Source organism: Mustela nigripes, chromosome 15 (assembly GCF_022355385.1).
Source record: "Mustela nigripes isolate SB6536 chromosome 15, MUSNIG.SB6536, whole genome shotgun sequence".
Taxonomy (NCBI): domain Eukaryota; kingdom Metazoa; phylum Chordata; class Mammalia; order Carnivora; family Mustelidae; genus Mustela; species Mustela nigripes.
In genome coordinates this window covers 30579534-30607300 of record NC_081571.1, presented here as the reverse complement: position 1 = coordinate 30607300, position 27767 = coordinate 30579534, and the positions used below count along the sequence as shown (strand labels likewise).

The following is a 27767-nucleotide window of genomic DNA, read 5'->3' as shown; positions in this document are numbered from 1 at the left end:
TCCCGGAGCAGAGAGCCTGACGCAGGGCTCGATCCCAGGATCCCGAGACCATGACCTGAGCCTAAGGCAGAGGCTCAACTCACTGAGCCACCCAGGAGCCCCATGATATGTCTTTATTAACAAGGAACTCTGAATACTAATTTCACAGCAATTAACAAAATATCCCTTATTGTGACACTGAATTTTTTTTTGGATTTTTTAGTTTCATAATTTGATATCTATCATTTTTCTGTTATAATATGGGATCTGTCTCACAATTCTTTTTCCATAATTTGACATATAGTATATTTTATTATAATTGTTTCACCTTAGTAATCTGTTTATTGTGTGACTTTGGACAGTGTAGGAGAAAGTTAATGTTGTGTGAATGCTCTGTGATATTTTCTTTTTTTTTTTTTTTTTTTTTTTTTTTTTTTTTTTTTTTTTTTTTTTAAAGATTTTATTTATTTATTTGACAGAGAGAGATCACAAGCAGGCAGAGAGGCAGGCAGAGAGAGAGGAGGAAGCAGGCTCCCTGCTGAGCAGAGAGCCCGACGTGGGACTCGATCCCAGCACCCTGAGATCATGACCTGAGCCGAAGGCAGCGGCTTAACCCACTGAGCCACCCAGGCGCCCTCTGTGATATTTTCTTAACTTATAGTGTTAAGTGATGTCCCTGCTATAGATTTGCCAGTTGCTAATATTCATTTGTTTACCTTATGATCCTTTAGAACTCACTTAAATTTTTGTGGGGTTGGTTACAGTATGTCATCTAACAGCAGATCTTCTGATAATTTAATCAAACAAGCAAAATAGGTCATAAAGCCCTATGTTGAGATAGTCTTTTAAATCTCTTGTAGATCAGCATTTTTTTTTTTAAAGATTTTATTTATTTATTTGACAGAGAGAAATCACAAGTAGCCGGAGAGGCAGGCGGAGAGAGAGAGAGGGAAGCAGGCTCCCTGCTAAGCAGAGAGCCCGATGCGGGACTCGATCCCAGGACCCTGAGATCATGACCTGAGCCGAAGGCAGCGGCTTAACGCACTGAGCCACCCAGGCGCCCCAAGATCAGCATGTTTTTAAGACCAAAACATTTAATTATTTCTTTTGACTTAGCAAGAAAGCCAAAGGGGTGGAAAGTAACGGAAACAGCTCTTTCAGCTTGGTGCTTTATTAAATAAGAGATGAATTATCTCACTGGGAATAGGTTTTAGGTAGGGGAAACCAAATTTGGAAGTTGGCTATATTGCTGATTATTATTTGCTTTACTATTATTCAGGATAGCATTTTTATTTTTCCTGAACTTTTATTGGACCCCCATACCATTCCATTCATAGTCTTGAAATGTGAATATGAAACTTACTTTAAAACTGAACATAAAGGTTTTTGAGAATATTAGTTAATATCATCCAAGCCAGTTCTGTTGAAACAGATAATTAGGACTTAAGATTTATGGTTATAAAGGTTTATCCTGTTGAACAAGAAGCTGTAGAATATTTTACAAGGATAATTTTCTGATTAAGATTAAGAGTATAGGGGCACCTGGGTGGCTCAGTGGGTTAAGCCTCTGCCTTCAGCTCAGGTCATGATCCCAGGGTCCTGGGATCAAGCCCCACATCGGGCTCTCTGCTCTGCAGGGAGCCTGCTTCCTCCTCTCTCTCTGCCTGCCTCTCTGCCTACTTGTGATCTCTGTCAGATAAATAAAGAAAAAAATCTTAAAAAAAAAAAAAAGATTAAGAGTATATACTCTAATAACAGGTGAGTATGAGTATGAATACTGGTTTTACCATTTACTAGCTATGTGACCTCAATGTCATTATTTGTAAAATAGAGATAATATCAGTTTCTATTGCCTAGAATTGTTGTGAGGATTAGTACATATATAATACATGCATTCTTTGAAAGATTTTATTTATTTATTTGACAGAGAGAGAAAGAGAGAGAGAGTAGGAACACAAGCAGGGGGAATGGGAGAGGGATAGCAGGCCCCCTGCCAAGCAGAGAGCCTGATGTGGGGCTCGATCCCAGGACCCCAGGATCATGACCTGAGCCGAAGGCAGACACTTAATGACTAAACCACCCAGGTGTCCCAGTACATAACATTCTTAATATAAACATGGCACTTAGTAACTACTCAACAAATACCAACTGAACCAAACAGATCCTTCTCCTGGTTCTGTCACTGAAGCACCGCATTGTATGAGCCTCGTCAAGTTATTTTTAGCTCTTCTGCCCTTCAGTTTCTTCAGTTTTTTTTTTTTTTAAAGATTATTTATTTATTTGACAGAGAGAGATCACAAGTAGAGAGACAGGCAGAGAGAGAGGAGGAAGCAGGCTCCCTGCTGAGCAGAGAGCCCCATGCAGGACTCGATCCCAGGACCCTGAGATCATGACCTGAGCCGAAGGCAGCGGCTTAACCCACTGAGCCACCCAGGCACCCCAGTTTCTTCAGTTTTGATAGAATTAATACGATTTAGCCTTGCTGAAATAACATAAAATGATAGGAGGATACCTTTTTATAAAAGTACCTACCAAACAACAGGTGCGAAATATATGTTGGTTCCTCTTTCTTCCTATCAATATCACCAATGCAGAAGCTAAATATTTACCCTTACTTAACACATTAAATAGAAAGGTAAGCCTTATTTGCTTTCTTCTAGCCCTTTCAATCAGGTAGTATTGTATTTTGAGAAAATTCTTTCAAATATGAATACATTGCCTGGCTCCATTCTCTTGCATTTCTTACTTCCTCTAATCTATCTAGTTCAGTGGTTGACAGACTTCATAGTACATAAAGCTTTATGGACTTTCATGTACAAAACCTCGTGTACTGTTCTTTATAAGCAATGTAAGTGATTATCAAGGATAATCTATCAGGTGTAATTATCAAGGATAATATTCAAATGTTGTCCCATATGCTAAATTAAAGTTTAACATCCAGAATAAGATACAACCTACCATGTAAACCGCCCCCCACCAAAACACACAGAATGCAGATTTGGATTTTACTGGACTTACAACTTAATTATGTAGTCCACTTTAAGAAATGTTTTTTAAAGCTCCTCTTTTTCTACTTTAACATTTTCTGTAATACAGTAATGCCTTTGAGTGTTAGTATTTACTAATATAGAGCCATTATTCTTTGAAGGAGTTTGCCTTTTTAATAGCCATTTTCTTTTGGAGGGTGCATAAAATGCATTAAGCCCTATTGTGTATTCAATACTAGATACTACCTTTTTTTAAGATTTTATTTGACAGAGAGAGAGACAGCAAGAGAGGGAACACAAGAAGGGGAGTGGGACAGCCTTCCCGCTGAGCAGGGAGCCCGATGTGGGGTTCGATCCCACATAGTTTCTGCTCTTTAGTTTAGTGTCTACCTAAGGAGACATATCAAATGTCTACAGAACAACTAGAAAACATAACTAATAAAGGAAAGCAATACTACAGAGCACCACAAAAGAGAATGATAAATGTATATTTACTACAAGAAACTAAAGATACTAGAATTTAAAAAAATAATGTATTTTTCATTTCTTAGTGGGCAGTAAAACAATAAAGTCTTCATAGCCCTGGTGTAGTGTTTAGTGACTTCTTTTTCAAACTTAGTAGTCTTTAAAATCAGACAGTGTCTTGATTGGTTTTCTGGGAAGTATCTGCAAACCAAAAAAGTAAGTTTGAAATGGTCCCCCAGAGGACTTTCATAAATAGCCAAAAGGAACAAACACCCTACTAGTCCTTACAGAAAAAGGCTTTTTTTATTATTTTTTTTGAACTAACTAAACTTTTTTATTATTAAAAAATGTTTTTTAATTTTAAATTTTTCCTTTCATTTTATTGAGATATAATTTATGTATAACATTGTGTATATTTATTTTTAAAGATTTTATTTATTTATTTGACAGACAGAGATCACAAGTAGGCAGAGAGGCAGGCAGAGAAAGAGAAGGAAGCAGGCTCCCTGCTGAGCAGAGAGCCCGATGCGGGGCTCGATCCCGGGACCCTGGGATCATGACCCAAGCAGAAGGCAGAGGCTTTAACCCATTGAGCCACCCAGATGCCTCTAACGTTTTATATTTAAGATGAATTACATAGTGATTTGATATATGTATAATATGTATAGATTACAAAATGATTACTACAAAAACTTTGGTTAACATCCTTCACCTCACAGTGTTACAGATTTGTTTTTTCTTATGATGAGAACTTTTAAGATCTACTCTTTCAGCAACTCTCAAACATGAAGTACAGCATTGTTAACTGTAGTCACTATGCTGTGCATTCCATCCCCAGGACTCACTCATAACCATAAGTTGGACCTTTTGACTACCTTCACCTATTTCCCCTGCCGTCCTACTCTTGCCTCTGGCAACCCCCAGTCTGTTCTCTGTTTCTGTGTTTTGCTTTTTCAGATTTCCCATGTATATGAGATCATACAGCATTTGTCTTTCTCTCTCTCCCTGACTTATTTCACTTAGCAAAATGCTCTCAAGGCCTGTTCATGTTGTCAGCAGATAGCAAGATTTTCTTCTTTTTTAGTTGATGGACACAGATTGTTTCCGTGTCTTGGGTATTGTAAATAATGCTGCAGGGATCATGAGGGTGCAGATATCTCTTGGAGACAGTGATTTTATTTCCTTCAGACACATACCTAGAAGTGGAATTGCCGGGTCATAAGGTAGTTCTATTTTTAATTTTTTCAGAACCTCCATACTGTTCTATAGTAGCTGTACCAGTTTACGTTTCCATGAACAGTGTGCGAAGGTTCCCTTTGCATCTTTCTAACACTTATTTATCTCATCTTTTTGATGGCATTCATTTTATAAGCTGCGATGTTGTATCATTGTGGCTTTGATTTGCATCTCCGTGATGATTAGTGATGCTGATCACCTCATGTACCTGTTTGACATTTTCTGTTTTTGTAAAAATGTTTAGTCAGGGGGCGGCGCCTGGGTAGCTCAGTGGGTTAAAGCCTCTGCCTTCGGCTCAGGTCATGATCCCGGGATTCTGGGATCGAGCCCTGCATCGGGCTCTCTGCTCTGTGGAGAGCCTGCTTCCTCCTCTGTCTCTCTCTGCCTGTTTCTCTGCCTGCTTGTGATCTCTGTCTGTCAAATAAATAAATAAAATCTTAAAAAAAAAAATGTCTAGTCAGATCCTCCACTCATTTGGAAATCAGACTACTTACCTATGTATCTAGTAGCTATGCTGTACTATTGAATTGTATGAGTTCTTATTTTGGCAATAACCTCTTATCAGATATATGATTTGCAGATATCTTCTCCTTATTTCATAGGTTAATTTTTTTCATTTTTTTTTATAGTTTTCCTTGCTGTGTAGAAATTTTTTAAAGTTTGATGTAGTCCCAGCTGTTTAGTTTTGTTTTCTTGCCTTTGCTTTTGGTTTCAAATTTTAAAAGTTACTGCAAAGACTGATGTCAAGGAGCTTACCCCCTGTATTTTCTTCTAGGAGTTTTATGGTTTCAGGTCTTTATCAAGGCTTTAATCCATTTTGAATTGATTTTCGTGTGTGGTGTGAGAGAAGGGTCCAGTTTCATTCCTTTGCATGTGGCTGTCCCGATTTCCCAGTACCATTTATTGAGGAGACTTTTATTTGTTTTATGTTTTTGTCTCCTTTGTTATATGTTAACTGACCATATATGCATGGATTTATTTCTGGGTTCTCTCTTCTGTTCCATTGATGTATGTATCTGTTTTTTTAATCTAATACCATGCTATTTTGATTATATTTTAGCTTTGTAATATAATTTGAATTTAAGAAGTATAATGCTTTGTCCTTTCCCAAGATTGCTTTGGCTATTTGGAGTCTTTGTGGTTCCATATAAATTTTAGGATTGTTCCATTTTTGTGAAAAATGCCTTTGGAATTTTGATAGAGATTTCATTGTATCTGTAGATAGCTTTGAATAGTATGGGCATTTTAACAAAATAAATTCTTCCAATCCGTGAATGTGGGATATCCTTCTATTTATCGGTGTTTTTAATTTCTTTCATCAATGTCCTACAGTTTTCAGTGTATAGGTCTTGAACTTCCTAGTCCAATTTATTTCTAGGTATTTTATTCTTTTTTTTAATGCAATTGTAAATCGAATTGTTTTCTTTCTCTTTCTGATAGTTTATTAGTGTATAGAGGGGCAACAGATTTTTGTATATTGATTTTGTATCCTCCAACGTTACCAAATTTGTTGATTAGTTCTAACAGTTTTAGGGTTTTCTTTATGTAATAATCATATCATATGCACTTTTCCTTCTTTGTTTCTGATTTGGATGCCCTTCATTTCTTCTTCTTGCCAAATTGCTCTGGCCATGACTGCCAGTACTATGTTGGAAAAAAGTGGTGAGAGCATACAACCTTGTGCTGTAACTGAGTTAAGAAGAAAAACTCTGAGCTTTCACCACTGAGTATGTTATTTGCTATGCATTTGTCATATGGCCTGTACCATGTTGAAGTATGTTCCCTCTATACTGAATTTGTTGAGATTTTTTTGTCATGAATGGGTATTGAATATTATCAGATGGTTTTTCTACATCTTTGGAAATGTCATATGATTTTTATCCTTCATTTTGTTTCACATTTATGGTGTTTCACATTGACTGATTTGTGAATGTTGTACAATCCTTTCATCCCTGGAATAAATCCTACTTGTTCATGATATATGATCCTTGAATGTTTTGTTGAATTTGACTTGCTAATATTTTGCTGAAGACTTAGGTATCTATGTTCATCAGGGAAATCGGCTTGTAATTTTCTTCTAGTGTCCTGTCTACATGTAGTATCAGGATAATGCTTGCCTCATAAAATGAGTTTGGAAGCATTTCCTCTTCTATTTTTTGGGAAAAGTTTAAGAAGAATTGGTATTCTTTAGATGTTTGGTATATTTCAGTGAAGCTGTCGGTCCTGGGCTTTTTTCTTTGTTGGAAGGTTTTTGATTAGTGATTCAATCTCACTGTTAATAATTGGTCTTTCCAGATTTTCTTTCTTCCATTCAGTCTTGGTAGTTTATGTTTGTAGAATTTATCTATTTCTTTTACGATGTCCATTTTGTCAGTGTAGAACTGTTGATAGTAGTCTCTTATGATCCTTTGTATTTCTGTGGTATCTTTATAAAGTCTTAATTCTTTAATTTCTGATTTTATTTGAGTCCTCTCTGCTTTTTTCTTGTGAGTCCAGCTAATGGTTTGTCTGTTTTGTTTATCTTTTTTTAAAAAGCACAGCTCTTAGTTTCATTAATACAATAAAAGATAATCTTTTATTGTCTTTTTAGTCTCTGTTTCATTTATTTTACTCTGGATCTTTGTTATTTCCTTCCTTCAGCTAACTTTGTTTTAGTTTAGCCTTCTTTTTTCTACTTCCCTGAGGCATAAAGTTGTTTATTTGAGTTCTTTCTTTTTTCTTAATGTAGGCATTTATTACTATAAACTTTCATCTTAGAACTCCTTTCACTGCATCCCATAAATTTGTTATTATATTTCCAGTTTCATTTCCATTTATCTCAGGATGTTTTTTCTCTTTTGATTTTGTCTTTGATTCAAGACTTTTTTTTACTCATAGAAGAATATTTTATATGCATATTCAGCAGTTGATAGTGTGTTTTAACATGCTTGGTGATCTGTTATTTCATCTCAAAAGATTAGAAGTGTAATTAACTGTCAAAGAATAGCTAGACTGGAACAATGGCAGAATCAAGGGTTCACAGCTGATAGCAAGGGGGGCAGTGCTAAAAAACAGACAGAGGAACTTAAATGGAAGGCATTGGAGGACTCTTTAAGGGTGACAAATCTCTTCAGACCTTAAGGATTTCTTTGCTCTTAATTTATACTCAGATTAATACTATTGAGTCATTCAAGAAATATTAGGTGATTTATACTATATTTCTAGAAGTGGGACATATGTAAAATATTTTCATAAACATGCTTTATCTTTATGATAATAACTAAAGACTAGTTATTTTTGAACACTTTCAATGCTAACTCTCTGCTAGGTTATGCTAATCTTCTTACTTGCATTATCTAATTTATTCTTAAAATAATCCTGGGAGGTAGTTTAGAATGTTCATTTTACTTATGAGAGAATTTTCGCTCAGAGTTTAAGTGAACAGGACAGAGTTTTGCAGCTAATGAATGGTGGAATCAGGATGTTGAACCTATGTCTGACGATCTCTTAAAGAATCTGCTTTTATAGCCAGTACAATGTGGTTCATCCATACAAATTAAATTACTTTGAGGTTTGCAACAACCACTCCGTACTTTACGTCAACTGCTATTATCCCAGTTTGAGGCCCAAAGGTGTAACTTAGATAAAATAATATAGCTATTAATTAGCAATACCAGAATTCTGTTGTTGGTAAGTGTTAATTTTGTTTCCTTGCCTGGAAAATGTACTAGTGAGAAACATTTCCAATACTGGATAAATTCGTTTTTATTGAAATAATTTTAAGTTGATTTAACTTTCTCAATTTTTGTCTCTAGCAAGGGCTTCTCCCATACATTTCTTACAAGTTAAATAAACTACGAGTCATGAAGAGTTTTGAGATGCTCTGTTGAAATATAATAATTAATAAAAACTAACTGTTTTGGAACCCTTGCTACATTCCAGGCACTGTTCTAGCACTTTGAAGGTTTTAATTAATTTAATCCCTACAGTCTCTCTATGAGGAATATGTTGTTCCTAGCCGTGTTTTATAATGAGGAGATGGGAGTACAGAGAGGTTAAGAATTTGACCAAGTTTAGCCCATCCTAAGTAGCAATGGAAATGAAATCTGGCTGTCTAGTATCTCTGGAGTCTGGATACCTGTCTGTAACACTTTTTAAGCTGCCTTCCCCCAGGTAACTTGAGGCATATGTTTTCAAACTCAGTCTGGTCTAGAGAAAATGCCCCTCCTACCTTGTATGCTGTTTTATTTATTTATTTTAGAGAGAGAGAGGGAGAGAGAATCTTAAGCAGATTCCACACAAAGCCTAGAGACCAACTCGGGGCTGGATCTCATGATCCTGGGATCACAACCTGAGCCGAAATCAAGAGTGGGTTATTTAACCAACTGCCCCACCCAGGCACCTCATTGTGTTTTATTTTTTAAATTGATTGAAAAAAGAGACTGACATTACAAAGGAAGAAAAATATATGCATCAATCAACAGTTTATTTTGATGGTTAGTAGACTTAAGTGACAAGCTGTAATTTCATATTTATCCACAAGATGGTGAAATTCTCATTAGTTTTTAATTCCTTGAAACCCATATAAACTGTTAATTTATAATCTGCATTTGAACTATTTATTATAAGCACTTTAATTTCTTTTTACAGCCCATCTGCTGGCAAGGCCAAGATTAGAACAGCTCATAGGAGAATTATGATTTTGAATCACCCAGATAAAGGTAAGTAAAATTCCTATTATTCATAAAATGTGCATCTGAATCTGTTCTGAATTCCTTTCAGTTTACTTAAACTCATTTTAAGTGATACATATAAGTGATATATATATAAAAATATATGTATATATGTATATAGTTGAAATGGAAGTTTATATGCCACATGTACTGTGATTTTCTTATAAATAGATAAGCTTTTGGATTGAAGTTAAGTAGCCAGCAGAAGTGGTGGATTCATATTAGTGCTTTCAAGAACTTAGTTACTGATTTTTATATATGTGTACCTAGCCTCTGTGTGAGGCTCCTAGCATTTTGACTGGGAAAGAGAAAACATGAGTTGTGAACTCTTGTGTAAACTGATATGGGCATCGTGAATTATGTTTGTTTAACCTTAAACATAAAAGCATAAGATTTAGAGGATATCTTCTAAATCTCTGTACTATGTCATAGATAATTCTAAATTTCTCAATTTTATTCTGGAAGGCTCTGAGGCTGAGCCATTTGTTTTTAACTGGCCAGGTTTTTAATGTAAATTTATCTTACAGAAAGACAATTATTATAACTTTAACTACACTACAGCTGCTTGAGAGAGAAAGCCCATATGTTCATTACTGTTTCTTCTCTAAAATAACAGATGGTAGAAAGTTGCACTGTATTTCAGAAGTCAAGGGTGTGGTAAGGGGAAGAGAGTAAAGGGTTTTGGATTCTTATTTACAGACTTTCAGTTTTCTAATATTTTGAAAAAAATTAAAAACAAATTTTAGATTTTTGCACATCATAACTGACACCAAAGCAGGACATTCTTTTTCAGTTTTCTCACTTAATTATGTACTATAAAAATTCTTTTCACTAAACATCATCTTTGGCTTTTTATTTGCTGTTCTTTAGTATGAATAAACAAGAGATTAAACTTTGAAAAGAGATTTTGCTTAAAATTTCTAAATAGCCTCAACAGTTACTCAACTATCCACTCAACTAATTTACTTCGCATTGTGGGCTTTCAGAGTGATTGACTCAGAAAGAAATGTGTTTAAAGTGCCTGCTTGAAGCCCTCTGTCTCCTACTAAACATCCTTTGTCCTTTCCAGGTCAAGTGTATGCCCTTCTCTGATTGATTGCAGTAGGATCAGGCACTCATGTCTTTCAGTTGATTGACAAGTTGTTGATTGTGCCTACTGGGAAGGAAGCAAGTTCTAAAATGTATCTAAGAGAAATTGTATTTTTAGATACCCTTAGTAAAGAAAGAAAATGTGTGTCCTGCGAGCCAGTAGTATTTACAGAATTACTTGATTTACTCTGAGGTTATATATTTATCAGAAGTGGGATTGATTGCCTGTAGTATGCTTATTGTTACCCGTTCTGGCCCTGTATAGGTAGCAGGATGTAAGGGAATGAACCTGGAAGCCAGAGGCTGATGTTTTTCTCTGGCTTCTGCCTTCTAACTACCAGTATGACCGTGAATACTCCCTTAACCTCTCCAAATGTCAATTTTATCTTATACAAGATGAAGAGATTTATTTTTAAAGTCCTTTTTGTTAAGTAATATAGTATCTTTATATGCCTATTCAATTAATGAAGAACCTGTATCCTGTATTTCTATTCAGATCACATTTTTCACTCCAGAAAGATGCTTTTAATCATTTTGGATTATTGTACCCTCTAGTAATGTATTAAAAACTGGACATTTTGTTCATATAATTGGTCATTCACCCACAATTTTAAAAACATTTGGAGTTTCAGAGTTCATAGATTCCCAACACCCACGCATAAGCTCACAGTTAAGAACTCTTACTCTAGTAAAAAGTAGGATAAATTTAAGGAATATTGGCATTACTGGAGGGAAGGTATTCATGGATGATGGAGTTGGGAGATGATAATGCATAAATCCTGAAAATGGCCTCTTGAGAAGGAAGGTGGTTTGTTTTGTTTTCTTTTCTTTTCAATGAGAAGTTATCAGATTTTAAGCAAGAATGTCTCATTATCCTTGGATAGAGAAAGCTAGAAGTATTTGGGGAAATATGAGAATAGGCAACTTTTAATTTTGTCTACTCTTTTTCCTAATTCCTTATCGTATTTGCTTTGGCCAGGTCAGCACTGACCGAGTATTATATAGGTAGTTTCAAAAACTTAAATCCTCTACTCCATGCTTCTGAAATTCATGAATGTACCCCCACTTCATCCCCAAGTCAGTTTTCTTCTGGTTTTGCTGCCAGCTAGTAAAACAAAGTTAGAACTTCAGATGTGTGATCAACTATAATTTATCACACCTTTCATTATCAGTTTTTGCAAAGAAGGTGACATGAGAAAATTAGGTGTGGGGATGGCTGAAAATAAATTTTTTGTAACTAGTTTTAAATGAGCATTCACATGTGTTTTGGTAAAAAGTATATTTTGCTATTCAGTTTAGTGAGATAAAATCTCAGTTGATCTAATGCTTTCAGGTTAATATCTTTTAGGTTATGCTTTTTTAAATTGCTGAAGAGAGAGGTTAATTATTAGGAAATAAGCAGTTCATATTATACTTAATATAAAGGAAGACAGACTAGGTAAATTTGAAAAACTGTAGAACCTCAGTGATCTCTTATAAACTCTCTAATTCAGTGCTACTCAAAAGTATAGTTTGCTTGTTCACATGGGCCAATTTGTTACTGGTATGCCACGAGTTAAGAACGGAAGTCAAAAGAAACCCTTATGGCCGTTTGACATTGTAGTAACATCCAAATGTGTGATACCTTTGTAATTTGTAATTACAAATTTACCACAGAATGGAAATTTCTTTACAAGTGCGTCTTTACTATAGTTTGAGAGACACTGATCTGAACAATGCTGCCTACTAAGTCAAGACTTAGTCAAGTTTCTGCTATATCATGGGGACAATGTCTGATTAGTTATTCTTAAAGATTTTTAGTGTTGGAGAGCTTCCTGCTTTATAGGAAGCCTATAGGTAGGCAGCTCTAAGTACTGGAAAGTTCTTCCTTATATTTAACTGAAATCTGCCTGCCTATAGCAGATATTCTCATTCCTTTTTCATTTATGCCCCCTTTCAATGAACATACAGTACTGTCACTCTTCTTTAATAATATTTAAATAGGGCGCCTGGATGGCTCAGTTGGTTAAGGGTCCTGGGATTGAGTTTCACATTGGGCTCCCTGCTCAGCGGGGAATCTGCTTCTCCCTCTCCGCTGCTTTTGTTCTCTCTTCTCTCTCATGTGCTCTCAAATAAATAAATAAAATCTTTTAAAAAATAGGATTTAAATAAAAATTAAATATTGGGGGCGCCTGGGTGGCTCAGTGGGTTAAGCCGCTGCCTTTGGCTCAGGTCATGATCTCAGGGTCTTGGGATCGAGTCCCGCATTGGGCTCTCTGCTCTGCAGGGAGCCTGCTTCCCACTCTCTCTGTCTCTGCCTGCCTCTCTACCTACTTGTGATCTCTCTCTGTCAAATAAATAAATAAAATCTTTTTTAAAAAAAATTAAATATTGGGATTAAAAACAAATCAAAGTGAAGGGATTTTCACTAATTACTCTCATTGTAGAAGAAGCTAAATTTGACAGAAAGTCCTGGTATTACGATTTATTATGATATAGTACATTTAAAAGGTGTATTGTAAACATTTACAAAAAGAAAGACATGATCACCAAGAGTCCAAATGAATTCACTAAGAAAAAGTCATGCCTAATTAGCTTGGTTTCCTTTTTTTGATAGCTGTAACTAGACTATAAACTTCTTTCAAAGGTCTCATCTTTTCTTCCCCTTAACATTTTAATTAGACTTAACATTTTGTATTTAATAACTGTTTTGATAAAAGTATAGTTTTGTTTTATCCATATTCATTTTCTTTGATAAATGGTGTGATCTTTAAAAGGTAAAGAACATGGCTTATTCATTTTTATAATCTCTATTGCTGACACTTAAACTTTTAATTTTTTTCATGAATGAATGATTAAGCAAGTGAATAAAAAGATGGTATACAAAAAAAACGTACAGGTAAAATAGAATTGAGATTGATAACTAATACATAATGATCATATGAGAAATTTTAAAGATTTATTACACTGATGTGAAACAACCTATAATTATTCTTTCATTCATTCAGAAAGTATTTACTCAACTTCTCTAATGTGCCAGATACTGTGGTAAATCTTAGGGCTTTAACTGTAAAACAGGACAACTACATCCTTGTCTTCATAGAGCCTGTATGCTGATGGAGGGACAGACAAAAAACAAGTAAACCTATTTCACATTGTAGTAAAGGATGCAGCAGGCAGAGATATAGAATATGAGAAAGAGGCAGCTTAACAAAGTTACTGGGAAGACCTCTGTGAAGAGAGACTTAAAGGATAGAAAGAAGCTATCTCTGTGAAGAATGGTTGAAAGGTCGGGGAACTAGCATATGCAAAGACTCTAAGGGAAGAAAGAAAATAATGAGCTTAAGGACTTGAAAGAAAACTAGCTTGCTAGAGATATAATATGTAAGGGGAGAGATAGCCTGAAATGAGGTGGTGTTCACATTTTGAAACCTCAGGTATGCTTTCTGATAATGAAACACACATATGTGCTGTGTAGTACTTGAACTTGATTCTAAAGTCAGTGGGAAGTTTCCGTTAGCTCTTAAGCAGTAGAGTGATGTAATTTAATTTACTTTTTAAGAAATCACTTTTCTCCTCAATCTTTCCTTACTTCTTTTTACTTTTAAATATACTTCATATTGATGTATATAGTCAGAAAAGTGGACAAATCATTAAGTATATATCTACGTAAATTTTAACAAACACCTGTATAACCAGCCTCCAGGTCAAGAACTAGGACATCATCACCCTCTGAATCCCCTTCATGAGCCCTCCAGTCTGCTTCTTCCCTAGAACAAACATTGTCTTGATTTATAATATCATAAGTTAGTTGTGCCTCTTTTGAATGTGTGTAGTCATTTGCATCTGGCTGCTTTCAGTCAATATTTATCCTTGTGAGAATCATCTATATTGTAATGTGGAGCAGTAATGTCTTCATTCTCATTGATATAGAGAGCCTTAGCAAAGTAATCCTAATCTTTTGGTACCAGTTGAGACCTGATTTGTGACCCATTATGTGATCTATTCTGGAAAATGTTCCATGTGCACTTGAGGAGAATGTGTATTCTGTTGCTTTAGGATGGAATATTCCGAATATATCTGTGATATCCGTCTGGTCCAGTGTGTCGTTCAAAGCCCTTATTTCCTTGTTGACTTTCCGCTTAGATGATTTGTTCATTTCAGTGAGGAGGCTGTTAAAGTCCTCTACTATTATTGTATTATTATCAGTGTATTCTTTGATTTTGTTATTAACTGGCTTATGTAATTGGCTGCTCCCATGTTAGGGGCATAAATATTTAAAATTGTTAGATCTTCTTATTGGGTAGACCCTTTAATTATGATAGAGTGTCCTCCCTGCCTCCTTCTTACTACAGTCATTGGTTTAAAATCTAATTTGTCTGATATAAGGATTGCTACCCCAGATATCTTTTGATGTCAATTAGCATGATAAATGGTTTTCCACCCCTTCACTTTAAATATGGGGGTGTCTTGGTGACCTAAAATGAGTTTCTTGCAGATAGCATATTGATGGATCTTGCTTTTTTATCCAGTCTGATACCCTGTATCTTTTGATTAGGGCATTTATCCCATTTACATTGGGAGTAATCATTGAGAGAAAGGAATTTAGTGCCATTGTATTACATGAAAAGTGACTGTTAACTGTATATGGTCTCTGTTTCTTTCTGGTCTATGCTACTTTGGGGCTCTTTCTGCTTAGAGGATCCCTTTGACCTTATAAAACAATTTAATTGGTGGTGGGTTGAAAAGTGAAAGGAAGATGAGGAAGTTGAGTTAGCTTATATAAACAGCTTTCTTTAGAAGTATTGTAAGGAAGATGAGGACAGAAATGGAATGGTAGCTGGAAAGTAGGGATGTGGCATTAAGGGAAAGAATTTCTTTTGTTTTCTTTGTTTTTTACTTGTAAAATACGCTTTTTGGAAGCTTGTTGAACGGTTTTAAGCAGGTTTTTATGTCAGTGGAAATGATCAACTAGAGAGATCAATGATTTAGAAGAGATTAAATTTAAATTCAACAGGGATAAAGGTAATGTTCTTTTAGGTCCCCTAAATCAATTGTGTAAATACAGGACAGAGACTTGGCAATGTTTCAGATGTAAAGGAGCCATGGGGATATATTTGGTCTCAAAGCCTATAAGACTCAGCAGTGTAAAAGTCACTAAAATATGGCAGTGAATTCTTAAGCTGCCTTAAAGGACGCAGGGTATCAGTATTATGAGATTGAATGTTACTGTAGCCTTCTGTGCTTGTCATTCATTCACTCATTCATTTACCTGATACTTATTTTCCTGCTGTACAGAGCTTGGGTAGTTAGACCTTATGTAAAATTTTGTGTCCCTTTCTAGATCCCAAATTTTGAAGGATCCCGACAAATTAAGTAGTATTCAAAGGAAAGCAAACAGATGGTGAAGGGCCGAAAGCAATGTCATGTGAATGGTCATTCATTCATTCAGCACACATTTATTGAGTATATAGTAAAAGCCAGACATATACTAGACACTGAAAAGAGAGCCAGTCTTGCCTTCACAGATCTTATATTCCACTGGGAGAGACAGTAGATAGATAATTTGTTAGGTTAAAATTGTCTACAAATTCTTTACAGCACCTCACATCAAGAGATGGTCTGTTTCCTTACCCTTTATATTTAGGCTAGCCTTGTGACTTGATTTGACCAATAGGATATAGTAGAGCTCAAGAAGTATTGCAGCTTCAGCTGTTACCCTCTTAGAAACTGGAGACCACCATACGGTGAAAACCAAGCTCAGCTCCTGAAGGATGAAAGGCAAGTGAGAGTGGCCTAGCTGTGCAGTCAAGGTCCCAGTCCATCATTTTGCCCGGGGTATCCTATCCACGTTATAACCATCCAGTTATAGCAGACCTGACCCAACCCAGAAGAACCACCCAGCTTAATCCATTGAATAGTGAGAATAAAAAAAACCACTGTTTTTAACCACTAAGTCTTGGGATAGTTTGTTATGCAAAAAAGACTAATAAAGAAAATGTCCCATGATGGTACGTGCTTTTAAGAAAAATGAAGTAGGGGGAATAGAGATTGGCAGCTAGAGAGAGGCAGCTGCCTCTTGTAACTGCAGTATTACTTAGAGCATCTTAGAAATTCTCTGTGAGGAGATAATATTTGAGCAGAGACCTGAAAGAGTAAGTTATACAAAAATATGAAGAAAGAGTATTTTAGGCAGAAAGAATATCAAATACAAAGAGCATACTGTATGTTATGAAATTGTAAGGAGATTGCCCAGAGTATAATGAGCAAAGGAAGGAATGACAGGACGTATGATTAGATAGGATATCCAGGGTTAAATGATGGAGTAGCTTGCAAGCTATACTAAGAATTTTGGCTTTTATTTTTAAGTGTGACAGGCATGATGTTATTTGATTTATAATAATTAGACTACTTAGGTATGGAAAAAATAGGGGAGTCCAGAGTAGAAGCAAGGAAGTTAGTAGAGAATACTGTAACCCAAGAAAGAATGATACTGGTTTAGAGGATTTTTGTGATGAAAGAGGTAAAGAACAGTCTACTTGATGATACAGTTTGAAAGTGAAGCCAGCGAGGGGCACCTGGGTAGCTGAGTGGGTTAAGCCTCTGCCTTCAGCTCAGGTCATGGTCTCGGGGGTCCTGGGATCAAGCCCCGCATCAGGCTCTCTGCTCATCAGGGACCCTGCTTCCCCCTCTCTCTGCCTGCCGCTCTGCCTACTTGTGATTTCTCTCTGTCAAATAAATAAATAAAATCTTAAAAAAAAAAAAAAAAAAGTAAAAAGTGAAACCAACGAAGTTGATGGATTGGGGATAAGAAAAAAGTAAGGAAGAATGGCTTAGGTTTTTGGCCAAAGCAGTAAAGAACAAGAAACCTCACTATAATGAGAATCTTGCAGGGCTTCTTTGTAACATCTAATATTTAAAATGTTGCACATATGTGTGGAGTCTCTCTTCTATGCCTTTGTGAGGACAGAAGTATGTTTACTGAGACGAGACCATGAGCAGTGTGAATATTGGACCTCGATGTGGAAGACTGTTCTTATAGTTGGAGTTATATTAGTTCCCCTTCAAAAGATATCAGTCAGCTAGTTATTATGGAGTACCTTCTGGGAGCCAGGCCCTGTTCTAGGCACTGCAGCCACAGCAGTGGAAGAAGAGATGTTCAGACAGAGCAGTGAAGTAAACTTGAGATTGAGAACTGCTGGAGGACAATTTGTTAGGGATATCATAGGAAGTGTTCATTTATTGGGTAATGAGGTGTAGAACCCTTTAAGACTCTTCCAACTCTATGTTTCAGTGATTCTCGACGCCTGATAAACTGAATCAAGATTCAAAGTTTTCTTCAAATTCTCCTGTCTCTACATGATTGTTTTTTTAAACCTCTATGTTGATATATAATTCATGTACCATGTGATTCATCCTTTAAAGTGTACAATTCAGACGTTTCTGATATATTTACAGATATGTGCAGCCGTCACCACTGTTGATTAGACTATTTTCATTACCTCACAAAGGAACCCCATATCCTTTAGCCAAAGCCTCCTTTCCCTATCCCCTCCCCTTCTCCCTTCTCCTAATCCCCAGTTCTATTTCACTTACCCGCATGTTTGTCCTTCTCCCAGTACCACACTATCTTTGGTGACTTTTGCTTTTTTTTCCTCTCTCTCTCTTTTTTAAATTTTATTTCTTTTCAGTGTTCCAGAACTCATTGTTTATGCACCACACCCAGTGCTCCAGGCAGTACGTGCCCTCCGTAATACCCACCACCAAGCTCACCCAACCCCCCACTCCCCTCCCCTCCAAAACCCCCAGTTTGTTTCTCTGAGTCCACAGTCTGTCATGGTTCATCTCCCCCTCCAATTTCCCCAACCCACTTCTCTTCATCTCCCAACATACTCTGTGTTATTCCTTATGCTCCACAAGTAAGTGAAACCATATAATTGATTCTCTCTGCTTGACTTATTTCACTCGGCATAATCTCCTCCAGTCCCATCCATGTTGATACAAAAGTTAGGTATTCATCCTTTCTCATGGAGGCATAATACTCCATTGTATGTATGGACCATATCTTCTTTATCTATTCATCCATTGAAGGGCATCTTGGTTCTTTCTACAGTTTGGCAACTGTGGCCATTGTTGCTATAAACATTGGGGTACAGATGGCCCTTCTTTTCACTACATCTGTATCTTTGGGGTAAATACCCAGTAGTGCAATTGCAGGGTCATAGGGAAGCTCTGTTTTTAATTTCTTAAGGAATCTCCACACTGTTCTCCAAATTGGCTGCACCAACTTGCATTCCCACCAATAGTGTAAGAGGTTTCCCCTTTCTCCACATCCTCTCCAACACTTGTTTACTGTCTTGTTGATTTTGGCCATTCTAACTGGTGTAAGGTAGTATCTCAATGTGGTTTTGATTTGAAACTCCCTGATGGCTAATGATGATGAACATTTTTTGATCTATTGGCCATTTGTATGTCTTCTTTGGAGAAGTGTCCGTTCACAGTCTTCTGCCCATTTTTTGATGTGATTATCTGTTTTGTGTGTGTTGAATTTGAGGAGTTCTTTATAGATCTTAGATATTAGCCCTTTGTCTGTAGTGTCATTTGTGAATATCTTCTCCTATTCCGTGGGTTGCCTTTTCGTTTTGTTGACTGTTTCCTTTGCTGTGCAGGAGCTTTTGATCTTGATGAAGTCCCAAAAGTTCATTTTCACTTTTGTTTCCTTTGCCTTTGGAGACATATATGAAAAAAATTGCTGTGGCTAATGTCGAAGAGGTTACTACCTATGTCCTCCTTAGGATTTTGATAGATTCCTGCCTCACGTTGAGGTATTTTATCCATTTCGAGTTTATCTTTGTGTATGGTGTAAGAGAATGGTCGAGTTTCATTCTTCTACACATTGCTGTCCAATTTTCCCAGCACCATTTATTGAAGAGACTGTTTTTTTCCCCTGTATATTTTTTCCTGCTTTGTCAAAGATTATTTGACCATAGAGTTGAGGGTCCATATCTGGGCTCTCTACTCTGTTCCACTGGTCTCGGTGTCTGTTTTTATGCTAGTACCATGCTGTCTTGGTGATCACAGCTTCATAGCAAAGCTTGAAATCAGGCAATGTGATGCCCCCAGTTTTGTTTTTCTTTTTCAGCATTTCCTTAGAAATTTGGGGTCTCTTCTAGTTCCATACACATTTTAGGATTGTTTGTTCCAGTTCTTTGAAAAATGCTAGTGGAATTTTGATCAGGATGGCATTGAAAGTATAGATAGCTCTAGGCAGTATAGACATTTTAACAATGTTTATTCTTCCAATCCATGAACATGGAATGGTCTTCCATCTTTTTGTGTCTTCTTCAATTTCTTTCATAAGTGTTCTGTAATTACTTGAGTACAGATCCTTTACCTCTTTGATTGGGTTTATTCCCAGGTATCTTATGGTTCTTGGTGCTATAGTAAATGGAATTGATTCTCTGATTTCTCTTTCTGTATTTTCATTATTAGTCTATAAGAAAGCAACTGATTTCTGTACATTGACTTTGTATCCTGCCACATTACTGAATTGCTCTATGAGTTCTAGTAGTTTGGGGATGGAGTCTTTTGGGTTTCCCATACAAAGTATCATCTCATCTGTGAAGAGAGAGAGTTTGACTTCTTCATTGCCAGTTTGAATACCTTTTATTTCCTTTTGTTGTCTAATTGCTGTTACAAGGACTTCTAGTACTATATTGAACAAGAGTGGCGATAGTGGGCATCCTTGTTGTGTTCCTGATCTCAAAGGGAAGGCTGTCAGCTTTTCCCCATTGAGGGTGATATTCTCTGTGGGTTTTTCATTGATAGATTTTATGAAGTTGAGGAATGTTCCTTCTATCCCTATACTTTGAATCGTTTTAATCAGGACCAGATGCTGTATCTTGTCAAATGCTTTTTCTGCATCAATTGGGAGGACCATGTGGTTCTTCTCTCTTCTCTTATTGATTTGTTCTGTCACATTGATTGATTTGCAAATGTTGAACCACACTTACATCCCGTAGATAAATACCACCTGGTCATGGTGGATAATCTTTTTAATGTACTGTTGTATCCTATTAGCTAGGATCTTGTTGAGAATCTTAGCATCCATATTCATCAGGGATATTGGTCTGAAATTCTCCTTTTGGTGGGTTCTTTGTCTGGTTTGGGTATCAGAGTAATTAAAGAGTCTGGAAGTTTTCCTTCTGTTTCTTTTTTTTGAAACAGCTTCAGAAGAATAGGTATTATTTCTTCTTTGAGTGTTTGGTAGAATTCTCTAGGGAATCTTTGTAATAAGTTTTAATTTTGTGCAGTACAAGTCCTCTGACTGTATTCTTCTTTTTAGGATTGTTTCAGCTATTCTGGGTCCCCTGGAATTCCATATGAATTTTAGAATCAGGTTGTCAATTTTTGCAAAGAAGTTAGCTGGATTCTGATAGAGATTGTGTTGAATCTGTAAGTCAGTTTAGGGAATAATGCATCTTAACATGTTAGGCCATTGATTCATGGACATGGGATTTTTCCCATTCATTTAGATAATTTCATTTCTTTCAACACTAATTTTATAGTTCTAAGTGTATAAGTTTTGCACTTTATAAGTTTATTCCTAAGTGTATTATTCTCTTTGATGCTAGTATGAAAAGAATTATTTTCTTAATTTCATTTTTATATTATTCATTGAAAATGTATAGGAATATCACTGATTTTTAAATATTGGTCTTATCACCCGCAACCTTGCTGAACTTGTTTATTAGTTCCAGTGCTTTTTTAGTGGTTTCAGGAGACTATTGTGTCACTTGTGAATAGAGGTAGTTTTACTTCTTCCTTTCCCTTTATTTCTTTTTCTTACCTAATTGCCCTGCGTAGTCTCCAGTACAATATTGAAAAGTTGTGAGAACAGATAGTCTTATCTTGTTTCTGATACTAGGGAAAAGCATCCAGTCTTTACCCCATTAGTATGATATAACTGGGGGTTTTTTATGGATGCCCTTTATCAGGTTAGGAAGGTCCCTTCTACTTTTGTTTTTTACTCTGTAGATGTAATGGATCACATTAATTGATTTTTGGTTGTTAAGCCAACCTCACATCCCTGGGATGAATTTCAGTTGGTCTGGTGTATAATTTTTTTAAAATGTGGCTAGATTCAGTTTGCTTGTATTTTGTTGAGGTTTTTTGTTTTTTTTTTTTTTTTAAATCCATACTCGAGAAATATTTGTCTGTAGTTTTATTGTGATGTCTGTGGTTTTAGTGTCAAGATAATGTGGACCTTATAAAATGAGTTAGGAAGTGTTTCTTCCTCTTCTGTAAACCACCTAGGCTCAGCCTTTGCTTTATGCGAAGTTTTTTGATTACTGATTCAGTCTCTGAAGTTGTCAAAGCTCTCTTCAATTGTCTGTTCCTTATTGAGTTAAGTTTCAGTAATTTGTATCTTCCAAGGAATTTCTTCACTTTATCTAAATTGCCTAATTTGTTGAAATGCAGTTGTTCTTAGTATTCTTTCATAGTCTTTTTTATTTCTTTAAGGTTGATAGTGGCATTGGTTTCTAATTCTAGTAATTTGACTGTGTTGTTTTTCTTGGCCAAACAAGCTTAAGGTTTGTATTGCTGATCAACAAGTTAAAGGATTCTTTCCAAAAAATCAGCTTTGGGGATTGTTAATTTCTCTCTCTCTCTTTCTTTTTTTTCTTTTGTTATCTCTTTTATTTCCATTTTAACTTTACCTCTTTCCTTCCTTTTACTTGCCTTAGGTTTATTCTTTTTTAGTGTTTTAAGGTTGAAGTTAGGTCATTGATTTAAGATCTCTCTGTTAACGTGGGCACTTACAGCTGTAATTGCCATGTTGTAGACACTGGTTTCATTGTACACCATGAGTTTTAATATATTGTGTCTTCATTATCATTTACCTTAAAATACTTTCTGATTTACCTTTTGATTTCTTTTTTGACTTGTTAATTTTACAAGAGTATGTTTAATTCCCACAAATCTATTTCTTAATTATGTCCTTGTTTTTATTTCTAATTTTATACCATTGTGTTTGGAAAACATGATGTATTATTTCTATCCTTTTAATTTATTTAGGTCTCTTTAATAGCCTAGCACATGGCCTCTCCCGGAGAATGTTTCATGTGCACTTGAGAAGAATGTATATTCTGGTTTTTTTTGGTGAAGTGTTCTATAGATTAACGGACATTATATAGATGTCTGTTAGATCTAGTTGGTTTAAATGTTGTGCAGTTTTTGTTTTCTTGTTGATCTTCTGTCCATTAATTGAAAGTGGAGCATTAATTTTTGTTGTTGAATTGTCTTTTTTCTCTGTTTATGTCTTTTAGTTTTTGTTTTTGTGCTCTGTTGTTTGATGCATATATGTTTATAATTGCCAAATCTTTTTTTTTTTTTTTAAGATTTTATTTATCTATTTGACAGAGATCACAAGTAGGCAGAGAGGCAGGCAGAGAGATTGGAAGGGAAGCAGGCCCCCTGCTGAGCAGAGAGCCCGATGTGGAGCTTGATCCCAGGACCCTAGAATCACAAACCAAGCCGAAGGCAGAGGCTTCAATCCACTGAGCCACCCAGGTGCCCCTATAATCGCCAAATCTTAATGAATTGGCCCTTTTATCATTATTAAATGTCCCTTTTAAAGTCTCATTTACATTTTTTGTTTCAAAGCCTATTTTGAGTATATGCACTCTAGTTTCTCTGTGATTGATTTTTTTTTTCATGATACATCTTTTTGCATCCTTTTTGCATCCTTTGACTTTCAGTCTGTTTGTCTTTTAATCTGAAGTGTGTCTCTGGCAGATAGCATGAAGTTGGGTCTAGTTTTTTAAATCAAATCTGATAACTTTTGATTGATTACATTATTTAATCCATTCACATATATTATTATTAACATAGTTGCATTTACATCTGATTTACTTTTTGTTTCTATATCTCATGTCTTTTTCACTTCTTTATTAATCCCTTTTACTACGTTTACATTGAGTGAATGTTTTCTAAGTAGCTTTTTAATATCATTAATTAGTTTTTCATGGTTTTTGAGATTTTTTAAAAGTGATTGGGGTGCCTGGGTGGCTTAATAGGTTAAGTGTCTGCCTTTAGCTCAGGTCATGATCCCAGGCTTCTGGGATCAAGCTCTAAGTCAGACTGACTGCTCATTGGGGTCTCTGCTTCTTCCTCTCCCTCTACCCCACCCATTATGTACTCTCTTTGTGTCTCAAATAAATAAATTCTTTAAAAAATTTTTTTTTAGTTTTATTTATTTATTTGACAGAGAGAGAGAGATCACAAGTAGGCAGAGGCAGGTAGAGGGGGATGGAGAAGCAGGCTCTCTGCTTGGGGTTCAATCCCAGGACCCTGAGATCATGACCTGAGCCAAAGGCAGAGGCTCAACACACTGAGCCACGCAGGCACCCCTCTTTAAAAAAATTTTTTAAGAGTTTATTTGAGCAAAAAATCTATTTGAATTGGGTATTGCCAAACTGAAATTGGTTAACCACTCCACTGACAGGAGCTAGGGGAAATGTTTTTATAGAGAAGAGGCAGGAGCAAAACAAATTATTTGATTGGCTGCAGCTTAAGCATTTGCTTTATTTAGAAAAGCCTAGTTGACTTTGATTAGTTGTCCTCAGGTTTCAATTTCTTAATGTTAAGGGATTTACAGCCTTAGGTTTTGATTTGGTTATATAGGCTACTAAAGCATTAAAGCCACTTCAGTCTAATGACTTCTTTATTTAATCAATTTAACACTACTTTATAGATTTTCTCCTTGTCTTTGACTTTCTGCATTTTTACTATGATTTAGATTTACTATGTTTTTAGATTTACTGTGTCTTTAGATTTCTTTTTATTTATCCTACTTGGAATGTGTTGACCTCATTAGATGTGTAGGTTCTTGTTTTTCAGTAAACTATGGAAGTTTTTAACTATTTTTTTCTTCAAAGTTTTCTTTGATTTTCTTTCTCTCCTCTTCTTCTAGTACTCCCATTACATGTATATTTGTGAGTTTAATGATGTCCCACATCTTTCTAAGGCTCTGTTCTTTTTTCTTACTTTTTTCTTTTAGATCTTTGGCTTCCTTAATCTCGATTGTTCTATCTTCAAGTTCACTAATTCTTTCTTATGCCTGTTCAGATCTACTCTTCAGCACCTCTAGTGGTTTTTTAAAAAATTTTGTTCTGTAGATCTGTAACGACTATTTTGGAATCTTTTTTCCCATAAATGCATCTGATCACTTTCACAGTAGTTTCTGTTGCTGCTTTTTTCATTACATATGCATGGCTCATACTGTCATACTTTGCTTTATTATTGCATGCCTTGCATATTTTGTTGGAAACTGAACATTTTATATTATGTGTCATAGCAGCTCTGGGTACTTGTCCACCCCAGGGAGGGCTTATTATTTTTATTTGTTTAGTATCAGTCAGTATTATTTTAATGAAATCGATACCCCCACCTTGAAATATTCAGCTTCTTACAAGTTTCCCAAGGAGGTATAGCTTTGGGTATGCCATCATTTACCATGGGATGACAGTGGTACTAGTAGGGCACTCTTCCTCTCTTTTCTTGATCACACCCAACTGTAAACTAACCTAATTTCTGACCAGTTACTCAGTCATTCTCAACAATGCCCTGAGATATAAATTTCTCTACAAACTAATACTATCAAATAGTTGCTCCTTTGATGGAACAGTTTCTGAGGTCAGTGTTTGATATTTGTTCTGACCCCAGAGGGGCTCCTCTCTGCCTGTTTGTTCCCTGGTTCTGTCCTATGAACTGGCCTATAATCTATGCTATATGTTAACTAGATTCATGAATCTTCTTTCATTTGTTTTTTTGTCCCTGTGTGCACCCTCCATGCTATGTTGCAAATGAATTCTGTTCCTTTGGAAAGAAATTAGGGGCTCTCTGTTTTATGGCCTGTGTACTTCACAGGCAAAATCTCTGCTGGGACTCTGGAGCAGAGGGTGGAAACTATGGCAGTCTTCTCTCCAAGTGAAACCCCCACTGTTGGATCCAAGCATGCAATGCAGGGAGCAGTAGTCTTCTTGGCTTGCCTCTTCTGTGTGAGACTACCATGCCTGATGGACTAGGAAAAGGGCTCTTGAGACCCAGTATTCTGAGGGAGCCACAATTAAGGTATAACTTCTGTATCACTTCCTTAGGACTTAGCCTCAGTGTCAGGCAGCTAGTAGCAGGAAGGGAAATATGGAGAGCCTCTGAAAGTCCTTTGTGCAGGAGCTGGGGAGAAAGGGAGCCCTGTTTTTTGGCTGCAGCAGTCCAGTGCCTGAGCTAGGAGGAGAGAAGGAAGAAGCTGTTTTGGTTCAAATACCAGTTTCCTGCCTTTCTTACTGAATTTTTCATAGGTTTTCTTGAATGGATGTTTCTTCTTCACTTTTACTTTTAAGACCATTTTCAGAGGTTTTAAGTGATTGGGGTTTTTTACATAATTTTCACCAGTTCCAGTGGGGAGCAGATCAGTGGAACTCCTCATGTCAGAAGTCAAACTGTCTGCCTCCACATGATTTTACCATCTTTCTTTTAAGAAATGTGGGTGGCCTTTAAGAACCCTTCAGACAGTAGATGATAATGATAATACTTTTTACTTCTGTCTTACAGATTTGGTATGTAGATATTCATAAGTTATCATCAAAGTTAAATAATATATAAAAACCCATGAAAAGATCTAAGAAAGACCCAAGGATATAAGGCAACTTGTATCTTCTTATTCCTCAGATTGGTGTGCTTGTTATGAAACTCACATTAGTAACAATTATTATACTTGATTAGATATAATTATTATCATCAAATTATAGCTATTATTATTAGTTACATTTAATTATTAATAATTGTACCTACCTTTGAAATTCTTGTTATTTATAGAATATTTGCTTATTTTCTCTTGTGCTGGTTAGATTTCTTACTCAGATGTATTGCAGAATTTATTTATTTTTTAAAGCACCTACTTGTAACACTCTTGTTTACCTGTTTTCTGAGTCTTTGGAGTAGTTTTACTTCTGTGAAGCTGGTACATGATGCATGAAAATAATGGAATAGTGACTCATCACTTTTCCTACTCCTCCACAAAGAATATCTCAAGTCCCATCTGTATACTCAGAACTGTGTTGATAATACATAAATATCTAAGGCAAGAATGCTCTTCAAGGTATTTATTATCTAATGGGTAAACAGACATATTTAAATGATAAATCACAGTCATGATTTCAATCTTCTCCAGGAAGAAGGGAACCTGGGATGAGATTATATAAAAAAGTAGACTAATGCCTAGTCACTGTCCTCATCATCGTGGTCTTGATCATAGGTTTGTTGAGCCCCAGTGATTTGGGGAAAGTATAAATTTATAGTGTCATTGAACTGCAGGAAGTCAACATATCTTAGTAAATTTTTTTTTAAGATTTTATTTACTTATTTATTTGACAGAGAGAGAGAAAGCACCAGCAGGGAGAGCAGACGCAGAGGGAGAGGGAGAAGGAGGCTCTTTGCAAAGCAGGGAGCCAGATGCAGGACTCAATCCCAGGACCCTGGGATCATGACCTGAGCCAAAGGCAGACACTTAACCATCTGAGCCACCCAGGCTCCCTTATAGTAAATTTTTTAATAAACTTTAAAAAATTGAAATATATATATTTATAATGGTACACAGATCATAAATATACAACTCAATGAATTGTCACAAAGTGAACCAATTTATGTAGCTATCACCCAGATTAAGAAAACCAGACAAAACCTCTCCTCATGAGGCGCCTAGGTGGCTCAGTGGATTGGACCTCTGCCTTGGGCTCTGGTCATGATCTCGGGGTCCTGGGATCAAGCCCTGCATTGGGCTTTCTGATTAGCAGGGAGCCTCCTCCCCCCCCCCCCCCGCACCGCCCCACACCTGTCTCTCTGCCTAGTTGTGATCTCTGTCAAATAAATAAATAAAATATTTAATAAAAAAAAAAAACCTCTCCTCTCTTGTCATTCCCCACTCCCTAAAAGTGATCACTGTCCTAGCTTTTATTGCCATAGATCAGCTTTGCCTGTTTTCTGAACTTTGTGTGGGTAGAATTATATAGTATGCAATCTTCTGTATTTGTCTTCTTTCATTTATTATCTTTGTGAGATTCATTTATGTAGCAGTGAATGCAGTAGTAATGATTCCCTCATTTTTATTGCTGTATAATATTCCATGGTATGACTATCCTGCATTTATTCATTTTTTTCTGTTGTGTCATCTCCTTTTCTTATTGACTTCTGAGAAAATCATATATTTTGGTATTCTAGACATGAGTCTTTGTGTTGTAGGTATCTCCTCTCTGTGTCT

At 36.1% G+C, this 27767-nt stretch overlaps 1 protein-coding gene across 1 annotated transcript in view; it reads left to right on the top strand.

Annotated features, from left to right (window-relative positions):
- The window catches only part of DNAJC15 (DnaJ heat shock protein family (Hsp40) member C15), a 73346-nt gene that overhangs the window by 39495 nt on the left and 6084 nt on the right, over nt 1-27767 (top strand). Inside the window, exon 5 of the mRNA XM_059377506.1 lies at nt 9297-9367. Within this exon, the coding sequence (XP_059233489.1) occupies nt 9297-9367 (71 nt within the window). The remainder of the gene's footprint in view (nt 1-9296; nt 9368-27767) is intronic.